The following is a 23857-nucleotide window of genomic DNA, read 5'->3' on the forward strand; positions in this document are numbered from 1 at the left end:
TTTTCTGAAAAGTAATTATTTTAATATTTTACAATCCTTTATTCATGGTTATTTCATTATTTACTTTTTCAGCGGCACTTTGTAAGTGTCATTATTTCATGCTGTCTTACGACAACAACAAACAAAAGAGGAAAAAAAAAAAAAAACCCAACGGAGAGGTTTGAAGGAGGAGTCTATACAACACTTTTGTCAAAGGGGCAGAGAGAGAGATTCACATTTGGGCTCTCGATCGACCTCTCGACCCTTACGCTTGTCAAAAAGGTAAACAAAAGGTTAAAAGCAGGACTGTGGGTCAGGTGTCGAGTCGTCTGTGTCTGTTCGGCTATAAAAACAAACCACGCTCCTGTTGAGAGGATCTTTAAAAACAACAGGGTCCTCGTCCTCCTCTGGGATTTTAAACGCTTTTCCCCGTCTCTGAAAAAAGGAAAAATAATATACAAACTACCACAGATAATCCAAAAAATACAAAATATAAAGATGGTCTCTCGTCCAGGTGCTGCTCCAAACAACGGAGGAAAATATGTTTGTTTTTTTTTTCTTCAATTTCTTTTCTTTTCTTTTTTTTTTGAAAAAGCTTTTGGTGAACGAAAACAGAAACTGGTGAGAGAAGCGAAGGAGAGAAACGCTCGTGAGAATTATCCCGAATGAAAATGTTGGTGCTGGTCTGTTTGCGGAGGATTATTTTTTTGTTGTTGTTGTTGTTGTTGTTGTTGTGCTGCGGCGCCGGAGCTGCTGGCGGATACATTTCCTCATAAAATGATCTATGACATACTTCCTGAGAAACAAAGGAAATATCTACCTGGCGTTGAGAGAGGAGAGGAGGAGGAGCTGAGAGCAAGAGGAGGAGAAAACTGAATTAAAAAAAGAAAATAAGCTGCGGAGAGTTCGGCAGCAGGGAAAACGCCCGATGGTGGCAAGAACCGGACAGAGTGTGTGTGTGTGTGTGTGTGTGTGTGTGTGTGTGTGTGTTGTCAGGCTTTGTCAGACGCTGCAGTGTGTGAACGTGGAGGACGCAGGAGGAGGTGTGGGCATCAGTGCTGGTGTTTGTGCTCTTCAGCACGGAGAGAGGGAGGAGGAGGAGGAGGAGGAGGAGGAGGGAGACGGAGGACAAACTGTCCATCCAGCTGCTGGTGGAATCAAACACACGACGCTCACACGGATCACTGCTGGAGCTTCAGTTGTTAAAGGATCAGTTCACACAAATTACAAAAAATAAAACCCTCTCGTTCATCGAAAACCAAATCATGTTTTTTCTGCCCCGTTGGTGGATGTGAAAAAAAAAAAAAAAAAAAAAGAACGTGAGACAGAGGAGATGTTGGAAAACGTTTGAACGATGCTGATGATGCTTGTTGCCGAGAGTCAGACGAGACGTTCGATTCCGGTATCGATCGTTGTCATTGGACTCGGGGAGAAAGCGGTTGTGCGTGTTTCCTGTTTTAAATCTGTTTCAGGAATTGAGGCAAAATAAGAAGTTGATCTTCCTCAGTCGTGGAGGAAGTGTGAATTTAAAAAAGCTCGAGTGACACCGTTCAGATTAATCCCGTCTTAATCTTGGATTTTGCTGCCGTGAGTAATTTTAGAATTTTAGTTTGAACCACACGTCTGAGATCAGGTGCCACGTGACGTCATGTGACGTGATGAATTCAGGCAAATAACCAAAAACTGTTTGTGCTCCTCAGAAGAATAACCTGAATACATCTTCACTTCACAGGGAACTGACAAAGAGGAAAATGTGTTTGTTATATAATTTGAGTGAACTGACCCTTTAACTTAACGAACGCTCTGAGCGGCTGATGCTCGTAAAAGCTCGAGGACCGAAACGTGGAGGTTCAACTTAAATTCCGAAATCTACAAATCCTTGTTTTCTGATCCCTCTCCTCTAACGGTGACGTAACACTGCCCACCGGGTAAAAGCCTGTTACTACCGACACCTCGGCGGCTCTGCTGTCACACTCCTCCACGTTAACTGGATGGGAGGAGGCAGGGCGGGATATTTTTAGACGCCACGGATTCACAAAACGAACCGGCCACTTTTACCACTTCACACGAACACAACAACAGAGCCTCTGAAAGATACTTTAGAGAGTGAGGCCTGTGAGCCGCCCACGACCAACCTTCACCCACGCGTGATTGTGTTTCTGACTCCGGCCGCTGCCGACCGAACACCAGCCGGAGTCGGTGAAACGCCAGAGGAGGCTTCAACGGGGGAAAGATCCGTTTCTTAAGCTGCTTTCAGACACGAACCGCTCCTTCACACGTCAGAGACAAATGTCGGGACACGATGTTCATGTCTAAAGACAGCTTTAGGTTCATGAGCGATGAAGCTTAATAAGTTGTTGTTGAAGCAGCTGGAGGAGAAACTTTTCACCGCCGCGTTAGTTTTAGTTTGGCAATCAAATTGTTGTTTCCACGGTTGTTACAGGTTCAGGTTATTTTAAAGTCGGTTCACGTCCTCGCTCATCGTCTTCTCCTCCGTCCACACTCGATTTAAAAAAAAAGCCAAAGTCACATTTGTCACCTGCGTCAGTCCAAAGTTTGAGATGCTGCAGCACCAATTTATGTTTGTGGTCCGGAGCCTCGACGCAAGCTACGTCTTTAGTCGGTTTAGAAACAGGACGAAGCCTCGACTGTACGAATTGTTATCTTTGGTTCTTCAGGGGCAAATGCAAGCAACAGCTTTTAAAGCCAAAGCAACAGAATAACACAGAGAGGGAAAAGCACGTGGTCGTCAGGATGTCAGGTGTGATTTTCGTTTTTTTTTTTTTTATCTGCCAAAACAAAACAAAGTCTTCGTAAAGAAAGTTCCAGTTCAGGAACAGATGGAAATAAAAGACCTGATGGTGGAGGAGGAGGAGGAGAGGGTGGGAGGATGAGGCCAGGTTGGAGGGTCAGAGGGAGGGACCGGTATCGCCCTGCGGCCCAGAACGTTTCCTTTCCCCAACACCAAGCTGAGGTCACAACCAGGAATGTCAGCCACTGGACCGCCCGTTTTTGTTCGTTCAATTATTCGCTAATTTTTCCCTCCGTCCACGTCCCGTGCCTCTCTCTCGTTCTCAGATGTCCGCCCGTCTGTCCTTCCACATTTCTCTCCGCAGGTCACTGGAGGTCACGGTCTTCTAGGTACCGGTACTCAAATGTGAAACCCTCCTTCTTCCGCTGGCCCCATTTCTCGTAGTCAAAGTAAATGTACGTTCCCTGAAGTGAAACAGAAAAACACAATGACACAGGGTTCCCTCTTCACCTACGTCTGAGAATTGAACCGATGAATGGGACAGGGTAGTTCCCCAATGCGCTACAGGTGATCATGTGTTCACAGGGTTATTTTAAACATCCAGAATCTAATCACTTCATCCTTCAGTCAAAATGAACATTTGTGCCAATTCTGAAGAAATTCCCTCAAAGTGTTTTTTTTAAGAAATCGTTTTCACAAGGATCGGACAGACGGCGCGGAGACAGGGAAACATAACGAGACGCGAGATTAAACCTGGGAACATTCTGTTTGCTGAGACACACGTCAACACTTCAACCGTGTGGCACTGACCTGCTCAAACTCGTCAGTTATGGTCTTGGGTTCTTCGTGCCTCTGAAACCACATCATGTACTTTGTGTGGAACCTCCACGACTGCTTCTTCAGGGCTTTGGCTGCCAGATACTGGGCCTTAGTGCCCTGCACACAGGAGAGGAGGGAGGGGACGGAGAGAGGAGGAGGCAGAGGACGGAGAGAGGAGGAGACAGACGGCAGCAGAGAGGAGGAGACAGACGGCAGCAGAGAGGAGGAGACAGACGGAAGCAGAGAGACGTTAACTTCATTAAACAAAGTGATGGAGATAAAACAGGTTCTTTATGTTCTGTAGATTTAAAAGAAAGTAATCCTGAGTTTTGCATCGTGATGTCATGATGCCCCCTTTCATTTACATAATGCATGCTGGGTAAGAGCAGAGGCCGACATGCAGCAACGGACATTGTGAGGATAGCGATGTCTCCTTTAACGCTTCTGCTTTGATTTAGAAAAGCAACTAAAAACCTGAATGTACTGAGAATACTCTGTTTCCACATTGAACTTTCTCTCCCGTGCGTCATGTTGCATCATCAGTCGGTTTAGTGATCCCACAAACCTCCAGGTAGTAAAAGATGAAGAAGAGGGTCTCCGTTGAAAGCCTCTGGTAAAACTCTACAGTGTCGGAGTGGGGCGGTGGCACCTGGTGGTGGAAAGGCAGGGTGGGGCAGGGGTTCCTCATCAGGTACTGCCTGAAATACAGAGGAGGAGAGGGAGGCCGTCAGTGGGGGACACAACGGGGGGAGGAGGAGGCAAAGTGAGACAACTGTAATGTGCGATATGAATAAATATAATGATTGTTATTAAGAATAAATAAAACAAGAGTCCGGCATTTTATTATTTTTCTCCTCTAAGAATCTTGTTGAACTAAAAAAGGTGTTGACCCCGTCATGTGACCTGAAGTAACGAGCCGGATGGAAACCATCGACTGACCCTGATGAATCCGCACAAAGTAGGAAAATTCACCAGTGGGTCAAACGCTCTGCTCGGACGCTGTTTTCCATCTAAACCTTGTATTTTTAGATCCGTGACACGTTTTGTCTTTTTTGTTTCCACTCCACGTGTCCCTGTCCCGAAAAAACTACCGACCGCGTCAAACAAAGAGGACGAAACGTTTGACGGGACAAAACTCGACAATCTGAAACACGCAGGTTACTGAAATGATTAACTTTACTGAGACGAGGTGAAGATTAAAGCACGTGACAGTGGATTATAGATATTGGTCTTTATTTAAACGTCAACGTCAGATGCTTGTTTTCAACACTAGAAAAGGAGAAGTGTGTGTTTATGTTTGTGTGTGTGTGTGTGTGTTTGTGTGTGTGTTTGTGTGTGTGTCACTCTCCCCCTCTGGCTGAACAACAGGTTCTGTGGGACAAGAGGTTTTGAGTGTTTGGATTTAAATGTCAATTGTACCTGTGTGGGCTGAAAACATCGTAGATACAGCAGCAGCAGCATTATCTGTTCTGTGTGTGTGTGTGTGTGTGTGTGTGTGTGTGTGTGTGTGTGTGTGTGTGTGTGTGTGTTGTGTCACCGCACACTGAGGTGAAAATACTAAATATATATTTTAAATACATTGACACCATTTTTTCTATGTCTCCTGGGGCGTGGATCTAAATCACAGACTTTAAATAAAGATGGTCGACGCGTTGAAATATCCTGGATACAAAATCTGCCACTCAACCAATCCCGAGCCGGTCTCAGCTGTCAATCATGACGTTTAACCTCGTTTTTATATCATCAAATAACAAATGAAAACCAGTTCTACCTCAGCGGGGAAGCGTGAGGACGAATTATCGTGTGGTTACAAATTTGAATTTCACTGCACCTGATCCTCTCGGAGTCAGACGGGTGGGGCATGTGCGTCCACGCCGCCTCCTCCATGGCCTGTTGGTAGAGCTGGTCTTTGGACACGGGCACCGGCCCCAGTGGGCAGACCCCCAACGACGGGGGGATGCTGACCTCTGACAGCGAGGTCTGAGGCGCTGACGGGGGGCCGGAGGAGGCTGTAGTGCTGCTGGGGAAGATGTCTGAGGAGAGGACAGAGACAGAAACGTCAGAAAACCCTCAGGACCGAGGTGGTCGTTTTCAAACAGTGCTTATTTCTTTAGAGACGTTTTTTTATTTGACGCCTTAGGTCTTAGTAGGTTAATGTCAGAGCCCGGATGAACGAGGGAAGAAAAGAGTGCCAGAGAGGGAAAATGAGGATGGAGGGATTCAGGATTCAGAGAATTTGAGTCAGGGACGATAAATCATCAGCAGTTTTTGCTCAGAGGAGGATGAGTGTGGGAGGTGAGATGACACTTTGCTCTGTTAAACTGCAGCTTTCCTATTTCTGCTCCGTGGCAACCCTCTCTCTCCTTTTATTCAGCTCCATGCACAGTGTGTGTGTCCGTGTGTGTGTGCGTGTTAATGTGTGTGTTACCTGGGGTGAGGTGCAGGGAAGGCACGTCTCCCTCCATCCCTGAGCTGAGTGCTGCTCGCTCGGCCATGGACTTCAGGCTGCTCAGAGGCTCCTGGGGCTGATGAGGAGAGACAAGAGGAGAGACTCATGGGAAAACAGATTCTCCTGGTCGTGGGTTATCGGAGTTATCCTTCCTGCCCTTACGGGGGAACTCAACTTCCACCCACCAGTGACAACACTGTCATGGAAATCATTTTGGCTTTGCTTTTTGGGCTGTTTGAATCGGTGTGCTGCCGGGCCCCTCCATCCAAACGGAACAAAAACGTTTATATTGCCAAGAGAATTTTATTTTCCCATACCTCGTCTTTCAGGGTCATGTTGTCTTCAAACAGGGTCGTGTTTTCCGAATCGATTAGAAGGTTTTCTTTTTGTGGTAGACATGAAAACTCGGACCTTGGTATTTTCAGAAAGCTCAGAGTTCCTGAGCTGTGACACTAGAAAGTAAATAAAGATGGATGACATTACAGAGGCCCAAAGAGAGGCCAAATCATTTTGGATGCCCCCTGGTGGGTGTTTGCAGAATAGATGACATTACAGAAATCTTTTCCCCCCCAGATTCTGGTGGACGTTAATGTTTCATTGAAGCGGAAGTAAAGAGAAGACACGACAGCAACGTTAATATGAGCGTAGATATCACATCATGGACACGACATCCCACATCCTAACATTAATATGAGGGATACTTGCTGTATTTTTAAAAGGATACTAAAGGTCTATCTTTTTAATCTGACTCTAAACCATTGGTTTTATATTTATCTTTATCCAGCGAGCAGCGATGATATCAATGTGTGAACTCTGACTGTAGATATCTACTGTGGGACTCCTGTTAACTGCTCCCATCGAGTATAAATCAACTTTATTGCCCAATGTGTTGAGCCCCTTGTGGCTGAGTGGGTGCAAATCCCTGCTGCTGACTGAAACCAGAAGAGTGGAGGCTGTCACAGCAACAGTTTCTATATTCACACATCACGAGTGTTTGTATTCTCACCTTGATGCCATCAGAGGATTGTGAGAAGGACAGCGGCCCGTTCAGCAGGCTGCCGCCGCTCACCATTTTGGCATCGCTGTAGGAGCCCGGTGATGGAGAGCTGGACGACAAAGTGATAGAGCCCAGTAGACTGGGACCAGTATCCTTACTGGATGAGAGGAGGAGAGGAGGAACAGAGGGTCAGCAGGTCAGAGAGAGGGACACACACCAGTTTGGTTTATTTAAAACTAGCAGATAAACCACAGTGGTAAACTGCTCCTTCAGACTCACGGCTGATTGGCTGTGGAGGTCAAAGATGAGGGTTGGCTGTTTTGTGATTGGCTGACACTGTTGAGGGCGGAGTCTGCTGTGCTGTCGGCCACCACGGCACTGTAACCTGCGTGACGAGGAGACAGACAGTCTGAGTATTCAACTGAAATTGGTCATGAAGTTCAAAACTGCCTTTAATTTATTTAAGAGGAGCAACCAGTAGTAAAGTTAGTCTGTGTCACATGACCAAGGAGTTTTATCATTTCTAACTTTTGATGATTCTTCTGATGAAGGTCCAGAGATGCTGGAAAGCCACTGAGCATCACTTCTGCAGACAGATACTCACTAGTGCTGCCGTTCTGCTTCTGTCGGCTCGGCGGTCTGACAGAGAGTGACGAGTTTCCTCCCACCACTCCGCTCCCCACTGATCCCGAGCTGCCTCCGTTGCTCCCGATGACTCCTACTCCGCTTCCTGGAGCCAGGCCTCCCACCTGGCTCGGGGACATCAGAGACAGCCCCTGCATCCCCGACTGGCTGGAGCCCAAACCCAGAATCCCAGAGCCGATGCTGCCCATCGCTGTCGATGCGCCCAGCAGACCTCCTGAAGAAGATGTCGGCCCGCCGACTGTGATGTTCCCACTGCCGATGGAGCCCAGCGCGCTGTTGGTGGTCGTGGTGCTGACGCCTCCCAGAGAGCCCGGTAAGCCAGGTAAGCCGGAGCCAACCGCACCTGAGGCGGCTGCCTGAGCGTACGGTGCTGGAGTGGAGCTGGATAGAAGGCTCGCCATGGTGCTCAGAGATGCCGGCATCCCTGATAAACCGAGGCCCCCGGACATCGGGCTGGTGGTGAGGGAGCTGGACATGCCGCCTTTCCCCAGAGAGAGCCCCAGACCGAGGCCGAAGCTGTTGGAGGTCTGCGTGGGCCCTGATGGAGGCGGGGGCAGGGAGTTTGAAGTCAGGAGCCCCTGTGTGCTGGCGTTGGGGGGAGAGGAGGTGGAGGAGGCGGGGTGGCTGTTGGTGCTGGGGCAGGCTATCGGTGCAGAGGAGGAGAGGCTCACTGAGTTTTTGGCCGGCTGTTGCTGTGCTGATGGGTGCGGCGGCTGCTGGGTGGCGTTGCTGTAGCTGCCAGCGGAGGTGTTGGAGAGGAGACCCCCCGAGTTGGTGTAATGACTGTTGCCCCCAGAGGCGCTGCCTCCACCCCCGGCGATGGTCGCCATAGAGACCAGCGAGGAGGGGGTCAGCCCTGAGACGGAGGAAGAGGAGGAGGAGGAAGAGGAGGAGGAAGAAGAGGAGGAGGAGGAAGAGGATAACGAGGAGGAAGGGTTTCCGTTCTTCACAGGTGACTGAAAAAGAAATAGGAAAACTTGTTTGATGTAAACTGCTCCTCTTCAGACTGATGAATTATTTCACTCCAGGCAGCCGGAGCGCTGAACGTTACGTTCAATGCTCGGGCTGCCTGGAGATAATATCCCGAATATTCACACAACAATAATAAACATGTCTGTCTGTGTTCCTGGAGGCTGCAGTCACAGAAACAAGAGACGTGTCCAGCGTGTGTGGACTCACCTGACTAACTTCACTGTCTGTCGAACGTCCTCTCTTCTTGTCATCCTCTGAGTTCTCCTGAAAAAACCAAGCGCAATAAGCGTTAAAAACTCGACAAAGTCAAGTTGCAGTTTACATCCAACTCATATTCTATCACACGTAGATGTGCAGAACTTGAAAGGTTCATCTTTGGGTCCAAGTGAACATTCGTTCCAAATTTGAAGACATTTCCTCGAGTTCTGTTTTGTCACCCACTGGTTTGTGAGCTGTAGTTTTGAAACCTCAGTTTTTTTTAAACAGGTTTCCGACACGTTCGTCTTTATTGTCCAGACCTGGAATCTACGTCCATTTTCAGATGTTTATGGGACAAAGAACTTGACCTTTGACCTACGACCACTAAACTCTAACCAGATAAGCTTTAATCTAATTTGAAGAACTGTACCCTCATGGTTGACGCACTAATTGTAAGCCGCTTCAGCTAAATGATATTTAATGTAATGTCACATGTTTCTTTTTTATCTTAACTTTAAATTTCTGCTCTTTTTTTTTGGTGAGTGGATAATCGTTTTCCTCTGAAGCTGTATTCAGGTGCTGTCTATTAGAAAAGTTGCTTTTTAAAAACACGTTTGAGTCGCGAGACTCGACTGTGACTGTGCCGAACAGCGCTCAAGTCTCAGTTTAAACTGCTCCTGGATAATTAAAAGTTTAACTACAACCAGCTGAACTTCTGCTTTCCCAGGAGTCCTTGAACATCTCATCCTTTACATTCACCTTGATGCCAAAGTATAGCTTCCTGCCAGCAGCGTTTAACGGCTCCACGCCTTCTATTCAGACACATCAGACATATAATAAGTCCTCTCGCTGCGTACTGTCGGTGGGCGGATCGGAAGAACAGATGATATAATGGTAACACAGCAGAACAATGAGAGCAGATGGCAGGGCACTAAAATCACAGATACAAAGGCAATTATCTCGTAATTATGTTTTGGATGTTGGCCCGACTTGACTTGACTTCTCACTTTCACTGCTTCACTTTCAGAAATGAGATTGTTTCAACTGTTTGATTGGGTCATTGAAGAGATACTAATGAGGCAGATTGATTTTGGTGGAACAGCAGAGGTCGAGAGACGCTCGGTTACTTTTTTCAATTTGACTCACGAGATTTAACGTTGGAGAACAAACAATAAAAGAAATGAGTAAACCCTAGAACCCTAAAAAAAAGTGATTTGACACCTTTCCCATAGCCAGTAGAGGAGTTCGTTTGAGTCACGTTCGACACCACAAACGCTCCAGAAACCAACGTGTCGGAAACACAACAAACAGCCGGAGAAAAGCTTCACGGAGCAGCTGATCGGTGATAAATTCCCTCATATTACAGACAAAAGCTACACGTGAGAGGCTCTAGTTAATCCTAATCTTTATGTTACTGTATGAAAAATCTCAAACTTTATGTTTTTATACTCACTAAATCCCAAATGTTGCATTAATTTCCTGACCGGAAACAGACACAAAGTCAATGTAAAAAGCGCAGCGATGTCAATTTGTGGATTTCATACCGTAGTGCAAGTAGCAGGTGAGGGGGGGATGGGTGAAGATGAGGTGGTGGAGGTGGGTGTGCTGCTGGAGTGCTGGAAGATCTCGTCCTCCAAGTGCGAGTGTCCCGGCGGGGAGGTGGCGACCAGCGTCTGAGCTGGAGGGAGCAGAGACACAGAGGGAGAAGAGGTCAGCAACAGTCTCGAGCTGATGGAAGAAACAGTGTTAACACGTCGACTCGCACAAGTTTCACTGAACTTGGGTGCATTTAACTTGTGGACCAGACCACCTGAGCCGAGACTCACACCCTGCTCACACTAATGAGGAGATTTTTCCAAAACAAGCTTCTCCCTGTGTTTGAGCCTCTCGTCCAAACACAGACGACGTCTCAAGCCACTAAAACCATGATTCAGTGCTCGGTGCAAAAACTGTGCATCCGTGTGTCAGAGACAACGACAATAATGGCAGCTTAAACCGGTTGACAGGAGAACAAGCTCACCAAGCATGCTCACAGAGTTCTTCTATGGTATATGATGGAGAGTTGATGTGGACTTTATCGCCACCTACTGGCCCGGCATGCTTGTTTAAGCGTCTGAGGAACTGAGGGGAAATGTCTGAGAAAATATCCAGAGTAGCGTAGACAAGGCCTCACACTGATCTGATGTAAGATCCACAGAGATGTGCAATAATCCTGCACTGAAGTCAGGAGTGAAGGTCATGGACGCCGCTGTGGTTCGGCAGCTACACTGATGGGAAATTCAAAATGTAATTACGCGACAGTCTCCTGATGAACAGCGGCGCTTTAAACGACTGAGCCTCTGAATCATCTACACGATACATAAACCAAACCGCTGCTCGAAGCCGCCTCACGAGCAGAGTCTCATGGTGCAGCTTAAAAACAACATTTACTCTCTGGAGCTTTAGATGCTTTAAAAGTTTTAAATTATTTATTGCAAACAACAACAGTGTTGTTATTGTGAATTTGCATCTGTTGCTACTTTCTTCCTGATACTTTGAGGTTTCACTTCTGCTGTTTGCGCCTGACGTCAACATGACTCCTGAGTTTTCTAGCCCTTAAAATGTGGGGGTTGTGGAATCGCTGCCGGTCTGTTATAGTTTGAAAAACTTGTATTTTCATCTGGACGGACTCAAATTTAAAAAAGAGAACGTACTAGCGTGGACGCAGCCTGTAAGAGTGTTGCACAATCCAGTTAACGGTGATGATTAGGTGGTTTGGATGCCGTTATCCGTAGTTATCTCACTTTAGTGGGTTAAATCCGGTTCTGTCTCTACTTACGAATGTCCTCCAGATCCAGGTCGTCGTACAGAAACTCGTTCTCCTCAAAGTCTGGATCCTGCGACGAGTCTATGTAGTACTCCACATCATCCTGAAATCAAGGAAATGATCATATGCGCATTCGTTTTGAAAAGAAATGTCATGAATCATATTTTTCAAGTTTTACACTAATGATTTTCCATAGAAGAAGAATGTTACAGTGCAGTTCGTCAGTTAGGAATCATATGAATACGAAAACAAAAGGTTTTCAGAAGCAACAAGACAAACTGTAAAGAATACGAAGAACACTTCAGTCCCAGAGTTTTTTCTAAAGACTTGAACAAACCTTGATCTTCCTGATGGAGTCCACCTGCACTGAGTCGTTGTCCAGCATCCTCAGTATTGTTTCCAGCATCCGGATGTGGTATCGATGCTTCTCGATGAACTTCTTCAGCTCCTCGATCCGGTCCTGCTTCTGCACAATGACAAATGGATCGAGGCAGCGAGGACATTAGTTCAAACTCTGACTTCCGTCCTCCCAGACGTTGGGTTTAAAGTTTTAAGACACTGGAACATGTTAAGATTTTCCTTCTGAATGTTTGTCTCTGCACAAACTTTGACATTTGATTGAGATAGTGTCACACTAAAAAAGATCTCGAAGCAGCTAAAGAAATCTTCAGTCTGGAACCATGGACACGCCTCTTCCGTGCCTAAATACATCTCAAAAACTTTTCTTTCATTTTAGGTTGTTTTAAATCACAATTGCTCATGTTTCCGACAAGTTCGGTTTTAATTCATTATTTGATGATATAAAAACTGGGTGACACTAACAGGTGATTGTATTACGATGACTACTGCACAGACTCTATCTAAAAAAAAGGAATGAAGTCGTCGGCACAAGACGGCGTTCGTATCTGGATATTTTGGCTTCATTTCTGGATAGTGAGAGGACGCCTGCTTGTTGTATTTTTACTTTTACTTTATTCCATTAGTTCCCCCCTGAAATCTGTAACGTGACCATGGGTACCTTGAAATAAGCTTAACAAATTCCTTCTCCTTTTGTTTGTCTATCTTTCTTTCAGCAGTGTTACTTAGAAACTACTGAACCCATTTATTTCTGATCTGGATAAACGGGCGAGTCCAGGAATCTCTTCCCCGCTCTCTTCAACATCAGCACACTTTCGCCCTGGCGGAGGTTCACTCTTGAGTGCTCCTCCGTTCGGTACAAAGATTCTTTCATTCCAATGCAAAGCGTAAGTTTTAATGAATTATTCATTCAAACAGTAAAGAACAAAATGGCTAAACAAGCATAAGGAGAAAAATCTGTTAAAAATTTAAAAGAATAAAAGAAACCGTGAGTAAACATATAGGAGGTTTAACAGCATGTGAGTGGGAGGTGCTGCTACGTTATTCACTTTACGGCTTAATGCATCGTTCGCACCACTTCTGATTTCAATATTTAATTCTTCAACTACTTCACAGTTAATTCATGTTCTGAAGCACTCGAGTGCGTCAAACACCTTTTATTATGTATTTATCCATATTTTGTTTATTTCTGTATTTCGGGGTCAAACGTGTTCCAGTTTATATCTTGACCAAAATTTCTTTTGCATGAAAGCTTCAGAACCGGAGCTGTGGACGCCTGACAGTACCGAGAGGACTATTAAAACACCACAGCTGTTCAAACACACACTTATGACGCGTGTTGTTTCGGCCACTACATTAGCGGAGGCAAGAGAGTGGAACATATTAATGTGTTTCATCTCAAAACATTAATGCTGCATCAGCACATGTCAGGAACACGAGGATTTCACTGTGCTGAGTGCAAACAGGCGACATTTTAATTCTTTATGTTCCACTCAACTAGTTATGTTTTATGGTACAAATTGTTTTTTTTGTCTCAGCCAACATCGCTTTTATTTATTTATGAAGATTAAAATAAGGCCGGTCAAGTTTCTGTAGCTCATTCAGCTGAAGGTATGTATGTATTTATCTAACATGGAGTCTGGTGTTTTCATAAACAACACACCAACTAGTTTTTTTAAGTTAGGTCCATTTGCTAACATGGAGACGTGTACTACAGCCCGCCACCAGGGGGCGATTCAGATGTTTTGGCTCAACTTTTGGGAGCAGAGACTGAAGAAAGAGGAAGGGCGACACATCTCCACTTCCTCCCTCGGTCCAGGGATGAAGTAAAATTTGTATAGCTTGAAATAACTAATTAAACTTATCAGAAACAAATGACCATAGAATGACATGTACTTTGTGTTTTTAGTTTGGTCCATGTCCCATGTGCTAACATAGAGGAGACAGAGTTTAAAACTTCGGTGCTGCGTTTCTTCTAACATCTCTAGACTTGGCCAGTGACACAAAAATAAAACCCCTCTGGCTCTCATTCATAAAAAGATCCTTTGTGCAAACTTCACGCTCGGAGCAAAAAATCTGAGTCAGTTACAGAGAAAGTCTCGATCCAAAGGAAATCAGTTGCAAATGTTTTCCTACTGTCATAACAAAGAAGTGATCTTTCTGAAGGGGAAAGTGTGCGGCTGCGCAGAACCTGCTCGATCTCGTGTTGTTTAAAATGACGGTCCTCTCATCAAGGCTAAAGTCAAAGAGCCTTTTCTATCAATGAGGTCCCTGGAGAGGACTTAAGAGACGTGGTCAGAGAGGTTATCCTCATCAGGGAGCGACAGAAGATGAATGGAGGACATAGGAGCTCTGTGAGGCGGAGGGTCGACTGGCTGATCTGAGTTAATGGAGGGAAACGACACAGAGCAGAGAGGAACACAACGAATGAATCAGAGATGAGAATGAACTGACCTCCTTGTCTCCTTTCTTTTTTCTGGTCTGGACCGACAGAGACTCCACTTCACTCTCAAACTGATCCACCTGCATGTTTAACGTGTCAATCATATTCTGAGGAAAGAGAGGGAGAAAAACAAGAAGAGGAAGTTAATATCACAGCAAACGAGAACACGGTTCTGAAAAATGATTGAAGTGCTTGTTGGTGATAAACGTGAGTCTGGATAAGAAGCTTTTGAGCTGAAATTCATATTTATTAGAGTTTTATTTGTTCCACGTCTGATTTTCATTCGAGAGCCCAGGAACAATTGGCGATGATGAAATAACATTAATCAACGAGTGCATAAAAGTTACCTGCAACATTCATCTGTCTTTGTTCTGTCTTAACATGTTTTCTGACCCATGATCATTTAATGATGTAATGAAACTCACTGTTAGCCACATCCCGACCTCCTCCTTCTCCCTCTGGGCCGGGTCGACCTTCTGAGCCAGGCCCAACCCTTCTTTTGAGTAGGCTTTCGTCTTGGTTTCTCTTTCCACTATCTTGAACCGCTCCATTTGCTGCAGACGGAAACAACAAAGATAATGTTCACGTTAACCCTTGTGACTTAGTCTGAAACCTCACACGTCGATTTACAAACACGATCGAGGCGAGATAGAAGCATCTCTGGGAAAATCTATTACAACAGCACTTCAAACTGTTATCAGTGTTAAAACATTGAAAGTGACAGAATGTTACTGAATCTCAGATGATCCCAAAAAAATAAATAACAAAAATTAAAAAGGAAGCAAGAAAAGAAAGGTTCTGGATCAAAACCCGCAGGTATCTTAAAGTATTTATCTAATAATTCCAGAAGTCTGTGGCTCTCAAATCTCGAGAACAGTTCATCATATCAGCTTTAACATGTGTTTTAAGGGCTCGAAGAAGTGCAGTGCTGAATGAGGTGCCATTTGGACACGTAATCAGTTAAATACACATCACGAGAACATTGAATAAACACGTGATCAGCGCTCTGACTGAATGAATCTAAGTCCAGAAATATCTCTCAATTAGGACAGAAATTATAAATCTTTTAGGCAAATGTTTCCATCTCTAAAGGAGCCTTGATAATTACATAAAACTAATATTAGAAATATATATTGAGAGTTATAATTTATAAACTGTGCATTTATAACTTTTTAAAGTCAATTGTAGTGTTTATAATGTAACAAGGTGAACTCAGAGGCAATTTCTCACACCAGAAAATGTAATAACCTGACAAACACTTTTCAAGAGTTGAAAACAAACTCAATCCTCCAGAGTGAACACGGGTCCTGGAGGGAGCGTTATAATGAACATGATGTGTGCTCCCTCTTCAGTTCCTACTCACCGTTTCTATGAGTTTGCGATTCTCGACTAGCTGCCGTTTATCTTTGATCTCGTTGGAAGCCACCCACGTCTTGATCTGGTCTCGAAGACGCTGAGGGACCAGGAGAAGAGGAGGAGGCAGAGGAACGGAGAGCGGGGGAGGAAGAGAGAGAGAGAGAGAGAGAGAGAGAGAGAGAGAGAGAGAGAGAGAGAGAGAGAGAGAGAGAGAGACATCCGTGAAGTGTGTGGTACGTGCAGAGACTCGTATTTAACAGTCATGGATGGTGTATTTCATACAGACAACAGGCTTGGCTTTAAGTTTGGTCCTCATGGTAACATCAAGAGGAAGCGTACACAGTTTCTTGCTGATGATATTCAATACTACACACACACAACACACACGCGGTCGACCAGCTTCTGTCTCAGCTGCTAATTGGCTGCAGGACCACACCTGTTTTCTGGACACGTTGGCTGAATCATGATAAATCTTGACGACAAGGTGGAATTGTTACTGACAGTCAGGTTTTACCACATTTTGCCTTCGCCCGCAGGACGTCGAGCCACCGCTGATTAGAACCAATCAGGAAGTGAATGCACGTGACTGCATCATCATCGTTTCTTATTTACTTCTGAGTGAACCTTGAGAGAATTTAAACATCAACAGCTTTACTTTATTCAGTGGTTTAACTCAGATCTTTGTTTTTACCTGTAGCTTTTTAATCTCTTTCTTGAGGTCTGCTTCATATTTCTCCTTTTGGTTCGCGTTGGCTGCATTGTGAAGCTGCGGAGAAGAGGACACAGAGTCTAACAGGGGAAACGGTCCAGCAAAAACATGATTGATATGAATCAGGAAGAAAAGCTGAACTCTTATTTTTAAACACATTCTTTTAACAGGTTTCCTAGACAACAATTAATGAATCACAATGAAAAATAAAATAAAACTCTGGTATACTTGATATCTGTAATCATTTGCTGTTTGGTGAAGATCCAAATTAAAATCTGGACCTAGTGGATCAATATATGGTTTCATAGGCAGTAGGGGCCTTTAAAGGCCACTGCACAGTAACAAATAGGCCCAGAAACCTGTATCTACCACTGACGTGTAGCTGAGATGATGCAGATTCAGTAGGGAATCAAGTTTACATATAACTTAAACAGTTTATAAACTAAATCCAAACCAACATGAAGGATTTGGTGCAGAATTTAAGGGACTTTCGGACCTTGGCAGAAGTATAAGACATTCTAGTTGTATATAAAAATATATAAAGGAACAAGGTTTGCATGTTTGCCAGACATTCATAATAAAAAGAGAAGGATCAAACATGTGCTCTGGAAATACAGAGCGATTTCAGAACTGTCACATAAAATCATGTCATCTGTTTTTGTGCTATTGATCTGATAACGTAACACAATTGAATGTGCTGAAAAAGAAAAAACATGAGGAAGACGGGTCATAAAATCAGCAGAAATCACACGAATCACAAAGGGAAAATGTCTGTGTTAATTCAAGCCTCCAGGAAGTCAAAGGATTTCTGTGCAGTAAGTTCCTGATGATCATGTAAGTACAACAATAAATACAGGATATAATGAAGGAAAGTGGGCGACTGGGATCTCTGCTAACTGAACCACTAACAAGTTTCTGCCTCTTTATTGGCCAAACAGATCTGCCCTCTGGGCCTGCGGGCTGCTGGGAGCTCAGGGCCGAGCACTGTCTTAATAATAATAATAATAATAATAATAATAATAATAGTGAGGACTGCACGTTGTGTTGTGGTGACTGCAGTGTTTATTTAATTATTATGACTGCAAACGCAAGTCCCAGTTCAACGCACTTATAAAGAAATAAAAGCAGGAAAAGAATTCAATCACTGCAGCTAAGCATCGTGGAAAATATTCACACAATCTGATTATGGTCTAAATTCTGGTTGTTTGCCAGCTGAAGCAGACAAATGTCCTGTCACAGGCGAAATGTACAAGCATTTTGGTTTTTGTTTGTTCTTTGATCGCGAGGAAATTATAATTTTGTCATCAGACCAAAATATGACTCTTGGGAAATAGTGACAGGTTCTTTTAACCATTTTCTTATGATCTAAATAAAACTTTCGCTGAATCAATGGTGAGTAAAACGTGCAGAGCTGCAATGATCGTTCCTTTTACGTGAATAACTGATAAGTTAATGGAAAGAAAACAGACTTTTATCTGACATGGCATTGTGACGGGCATTTCATTTTTTTCTGATGTTGAACAGACAAAACAGACGGAATGATTGAGAGAGTGAATCGATAGATAAAAAAATAAAAGTTTGCACAAACCTTGTCACAGTCCCTCCTCACCTTTTGCCAGATGTCTTCAAACTGTTCTACTCCCTCCGCTACTTTTTTCAGACATCGATCTATTTCACCTGGAGGAGGAGATAGGGAGCAGAATACGGAGAAGACTTTAGTGAAATGAGCAAATATGAATACGTCAAAACACCAGGGGCGAGTTCAAAGAAGCGGATGAGCTGGTTTAAAAACAGAAAACATTTTTTAAGTTATTCCACGCTACAGATTTGAGAGGATTAACCCCTCAACGTAATCTGTTAGTTTTTTTTTTAAACATGTCACGTTGCTTCTCGAATTTCAAATCACACACACAGGAAAACAACAAACGCACCACAGAACAGCCGGGCATTAGCAAATGGTGTCCGACATCTCATGAAATATGTAAATCACTAAAGGTGCATTAAGCTTGTAGGCAGGAGGTTACACGCACACATTTTCAAATCTTCCGCTTCATGATCGGAGGAAGGTCACGGAGGCAAACAGAGGAGGCGGTGACAGGAAGAGAAAATCATTTAGGCCTCGTTATCGCCACCGTGTCCCAGATTAATGTTTTCCTCAAGTCACGTGACTAAGATAAGTTGTTCGCTAATAAACATAAACAGGAAAACGCTTGTTCTTGTGCAGTTTAATTATTTTTAACCCAGAGATGATGGTTGTAGTGAAATGAGAATAGGAAAGAAAACACGTGTGGAAAGTCATCTTTTAATTTCTGAATCAGAAAACACCGATATACTCAACTGTCGACTGACAGAAGCATAATCATATTTTAAATAATCCATTCATTATTTATTTCTCAAATATGAAGATTTCCAGCGTGTTCACACGCACGAAAATCACAAACTAATATATCAGTTGATATGAACCTTTCCCAGATATATCACTATCAATGTTTATGTTTGAAGATATGAGCTGAAAGCAGCTTCAGATATTCAGCAGATTTCCCGTTCACGAGACTGAAAAAGCCCTTCCAGCGAAGAAAACCACAACGTCAGCTCTTTGTGTTACAAGTATTATCTCAACATGACTGTTATTTGATCAACTGTGTGGTCACTCTGAGAAACGAGGGAAGATTCAAAAGACGAGAGGAGCTAGAGTCGTCTGAACAAACTCCAGTTTGAGTCTGACCTTAAACAGCCTTGATGTTAAGACACTGCTGCGGGTGTGTTATTTTTAGATGAAAGTCTACCTCCTCTGAAATAATACATTACGATTTGACGGAGCCGAGTCGGTGCCCGCGCTCCATCTTTATTCAGTTTGAGATTCAGGGGGAGATACACGTTTAGTTTTTTTACACATGACAGCTGTTCAGAGAGGGAAGTCACGAGAGCACATGTGAAGAGATGAGTGAAGCTGACAGAGAATCATTGAGGATGAATCCTGTCACAAACTGGGTTTTCAGCCCTGTGGTGACAAATGGCATCAGACTAAAAAGGACTCTGAGGAAGATTTCTGAGGGACAGAGCTGAGCCCGGGGGGGATTCTGTCTTTACACAAAGGTCTGGGTTGGGTTACGCTGCGGTGTTGTGTGTTCAGCTTTGGATGCTGGGTAGCATCAGAGCACTGGGAACGCTTCCAGACATCAGTCAATGTCGGCTTCACTGTTACAGTCACGGCTGTTTAAATTTAAAAAATAAAAAGCGGCGAGAACAGAGGGGAGGAGCAGCAGCGGCAGAGGAGTCACTTCCTGACTGTCCTCACTACAGAGTGTGAATGTGTGCCAGCACTTCTGAACAGATGTCTGCCAACACACATGGACGTCATGTCACCCTCTGCACAAACAGGAAGTGTCAACATTTGCCAAACCAGAGCAGAAAAGAAAACAGGTGTGCTGGGTGATGGAGAATTCTCTCATTTAAAATTGAAATCTTCAACTGTTCACTGATAGGATCATCTAAAGACACACACACACACACACACACTTAACTCACCTTGAAGTTTCCTTTTATCGGCCATGACTGAAAACTAGGATGATGTCTTCATGCCTTCTTTCACTGCAGAAAAACAAAAACAAAATGTATTTATTAATTTATCTGTAAATTCATTAAAACTGCTGTATATTTCACTAAATGTGCTGAGCAAAGACAGAAGGAAACCACTTAAATAACATTCAAGAAAAAATTCAATGAAGACACCGATAGCAAGAATATGGGACATATGGGAAGACATGTAGAGAACACTGTCCTCTTTATTAATTAGCTTCTGCCCTGCTGAAGTGTCGTTGAGCAAATCCAGAGGTGCAGCTCTGCAGTTAAGTTGCACCTTTACATTCTTCAACGTCTCTAGAGGATTCTCCAAATGTAACAACAAGAAACCTGAAGTTGTTTATGTGCCGGCTGCGTGTAGACGTTTGAACTTGTTGCATCCAATGCCGTTTCCTCTGCATGTTCCATATAACGTGTTGGCATGCTGGGGCACTGATAAGACGACATGCGTTCAATCTGCAATCCTCAGCTGATTGTGAGACTCTGATGTTAATCATCAATGTTTTTTTAGTCTCCACACAGATTCATTGAGCTCTGCAGCCGCGGTTATTGAATCTTTCCTTCTCTTACGTAAATATTTATCCACTGTCCATCCAGTCAGATCTTACTATAGGACGAGCGTTCGGTCCTCGGGGGTTGTCACGCCACATTCTGTGGCAGAGCAACATGTTCACCTGCAGGTTATGTTAAGTGCATCGTGCACAAAGGAAAAACTGCTAATAATTCATTAATGTCTACTGACAATTTAGGTAGAATTTGTAATATTATATAAGAACATGTGAGATGCTTTCACTTTTGCTCGTGCATCTATTGTCCTCTGGTGCAAATTATGTTTAACAAGTAAAATGAGTCAGGACAGAGTTAATGAACATAACAGAGCAGTTATAATATGCTGTGAAAAGTCTTTAAGCATCAGAGTTGTTCTGATATCAGATATCTGATACTGCCGATAAATGACGGGTCGCGCACCAGGGAGTACGCAAAAAACAAGGTTCTGCGATACCGCGTCTTTTTTATTATGACTTATACTTCTTCATTGCTTCAACACAGCAGCAAGGAGCGAGTATTGTTTTCAGAGCAGCAAAGAAGAGTTTATTTCTGCCTTTCTGTAATGCAGCGTTAGCCAGACCTGGCTAAAATGTCCGCATTAAGGTAATGTTTCACGCTGGAGAGTCCCACGAGTAAAATGGTGGCGTGTGCAACGTTCAAGACTTCAGTTTCGAGAGGTGGCACGAATAATCTCTGAAAGCATTTGAACAACCATCACACACAAGTGCAAAAGGAGCTCACGGAGGATGGACTGCAGCAGCAAACTTTGGAAATCGAATTCAAACTACACAAATTTGACAAAGGCAGTCGCAAAGCAGAAAAGACAACCAGCAATACGAGTCCTTCTATCAAACTAGATAATAATCTTCTATGACAGGTATTGGAATCGGTATCAGGATGGAAATATGGTATAAGAACATCTCTACTAAGCTGCATGACAAAATGAAGTGGTGTAATGTTTCCTTTCTCCGCAGTAAACCTGTTATAAACTGTTCTGCTCGACTTTTCCCTCCATGGTACGTCCGATCCGCCGAGCAACAATTCAGACTTGAATTTCACAGCTGCTGCTTGGTCAAATTGAAAAGTGTATCCTCTTGACCTGGACCTGAGTTGTGTTCAACAAAGTAGCATCGAGCGCCGTCTGTTGATGACACGCGCGCTGAGCAGACGTATTTCTAAGGAGCAGTCTGAGGGGACGACAAAATGCCATCTCGGCTTTAAGGCACAAACTGGCAGCAGGACGACACCGGCCCGTTTTCACGTTCGGACACAGGCCATTGAACAATGGCATTTCTGATCATGCTGCAGAAACTGTTATAACGTTTTACCGACGCGCACCCTGAGGGAAACTAATGGTTACAGGAAAAGAATAAAAAGCATCAGCTCAGCTAATTTGCCGAAGGTGTCATCATTTGCCACAATTTGCGGACTCGGACCCATCAAGGCTCCTTGGTGGATGTATTAAATGTATATAATGAATATAGTTTATTGTTTAAACTTAACACCTCTTTAATTATATGTGACAACAAAAACGCTTCCAGGTGTATTTTATGTCCAGAGAGCAGCTGAGAAAATAACTTGAACAATTAATATTTAATTTTAGCGTCTTTAAACAAACAATTACGTGTACAAGTGCGGCCGTTATGGTTCTCTCAATCAAAACAACAAAAGAACTACGTTGATTACATCATGAAGCAGCACGGGATCATGGGAGTTGTTGTCTTCTTCACCACTGCTGATTAAAATCTACCTGATGGCCACTAAGGTGCAAATTATGTTCACGGATGAGGTAATGTACAAAACTTTTATTCCTGTCACGCAGCACGAGTGACGGATACAAACATAAAATCTATCGCTTAATTCTGCCTCAGATGAAAAGACCGAAAACAAGAAACTCTGCAAGAGTTACGTTGTAAAATGATGTGAAATGTTGGTATTAAAACAACTCTATGATTTCACATTTGCTGTCTGTGGAAGTAGTTTTTCTTTTTTGAGTAAGAATGAGTTTCAGGGCAAAAACTTAAATGAACTGTACGGACAGTGTGCAGATGCTGCGTGAATGAATTTGACTTCATAAATTGTGTGGTGCTACATTAAAAATGCTTTTAAAAAACTAAATATGAGAAACACCTCCCTGTATAACTCAAATATAGGATTTAATGGAAAAATAAAACGGCATCGTTCAAGATTACGTTGAATGAGCAGCTCTTGAGCGACTCTAATGTCTGTTATAATTTTTGATAATTGTACATAACAAACTTGCTGGGGATTACGGATATCAGTGATTATATTAATACCATATTAATATGAATCGTAAGGAGGTTTCCTGCAGGTATGAAGATGCTGAACATGTGACCTCCCAGCTCATACTGTCGAAAACACATAATCCAAAGATGATATGTGATATTTGAGATATTACAGTGGAAGTGATGGATACGATTGTTATATAATGTTCCCACTTTTGAGTAAAACCTCTTTTTTCTGCACCGAGGCACTTTAATATTTGATGATTCTGAGATGAGGACGGGTTTTGACAGTTTAACTCTATTTTCGCAGTTGAGCTGAGGAACACATGAGAAACACGGACATCACCTGCTTGTTCTACTTCGACATGTGCATCGTGTTCTTCCTGAAACACACAACAAACGTTGTTTTTCGCATTCCCTTGAAAACAGGCGGACTCGTGTGGAGCAGCTGAGGACTCGAACCCCCGGTTTCTGCACTGAATCACGGTCGGATTGGAACAAACGGACGGAACCAGCAGGAGCGGGGGGTCAAACGTTTCCTCTCCCGGGATGTTTATCAACACGGCGGGCATCAGCAGTCCCAGCTCCCGCCGGTGGGCACCGACCTCCGAGCGGCCACACTTCACTAACCGACCCCTGCACCGGAGGGGGAGCTGGGTTTAACCCGTTTTCAGGAGCAGAAACACGGACACGGAGCGGCGTGGAGAGCCGCAGCTTCCCACCGGCGGCGCTGCCTGATGTGGAGAGAGGAGAGAGGCGGAGAGAGACGGAGGGGGACGGTTCACAAACCCATCACCTCCGGCTCCGAGGGTCACTTACCCGGACTGTTCCGTGTGACGGTCTCTGTCCTCGGTCGCCTCCACTCCCTCAAAGCTTCAGGGATTCAGTAAAATGGCTTGTTTTCTAAAATGTTCACAATTCTTCTCGCTAAACAATCAGTCCGCACATCCAAGATGGCCGCCAGGAACTCCTCCTCCTCCTCCGAGGCCCTGGTGGAC

At 44.0% G+C, this 23857-nt stretch overlaps 1 protein-coding gene across 4 annotated transcripts; it reads right to left on the bottom strand.

Moving 5' to 3' along the window:
* Positions 1 to 23857, bottom strand: LOC109640534 (CCR4-NOT transcription complex subunit 3-like). Of its 4 annotated transcripts, none has more exons than XM_069516079.1 (20): positions 23679 to 23857; positions 20011 to 20073; positions 18071 to 18159; positions 16465 to 16539; positions 15781 to 15870; positions 14843 to 14971; positions 14429 to 14524; positions 11955 to 12083; positions 11630 to 11720; positions 10356 to 10489; positions 8821 to 8877; positions 7601 to 8597; positions 7276 to 7381; positions 7006 to 7153; positions 6317 to 6451; positions 5979 to 6075; positions 5382 to 5583; positions 4116 to 4248; positions 3542 to 3667; positions 1 to 3195 (listed from the first exon to the last, which is right to left on the bottom strand). In XM_069516079.1, exons 2-20 carry the CDS (start codon positions 20033 to 20035, stop codon positions 3097 to 3099), a joined length of 2958 nt encoding a protein of 985 aa, XP_069372180.1. In that variant the 5' UTR covers positions 20036 to 20073; positions 23679 to 23857; the 3' UTR covers positions 1 to 3096. The 4 variants fall into 4 exon arrangements, with proteins under 4 accessions (XP_069372180.1, XP_069372181.1, XP_069372182.1 ...); XM_069516080.1 differs by having other exon boundaries at positions 18092 to 18159; positions 23679 to 23839; XM_069516081.1 differs by lacking the exon at positions 6317 to 6451.

The sequence above is a fragment of the Paralichthys olivaceus genome, chromosome 20, assembly GCF_024713975.1.
Source record: "Paralichthys olivaceus isolate ysfri-2021 chromosome 20, ASM2471397v2, whole genome shotgun sequence".
Taxonomy (NCBI): domain Eukaryota; kingdom Metazoa; phylum Chordata; class Actinopteri; order Pleuronectiformes; family Paralichthyidae; genus Paralichthys; species Paralichthys olivaceus.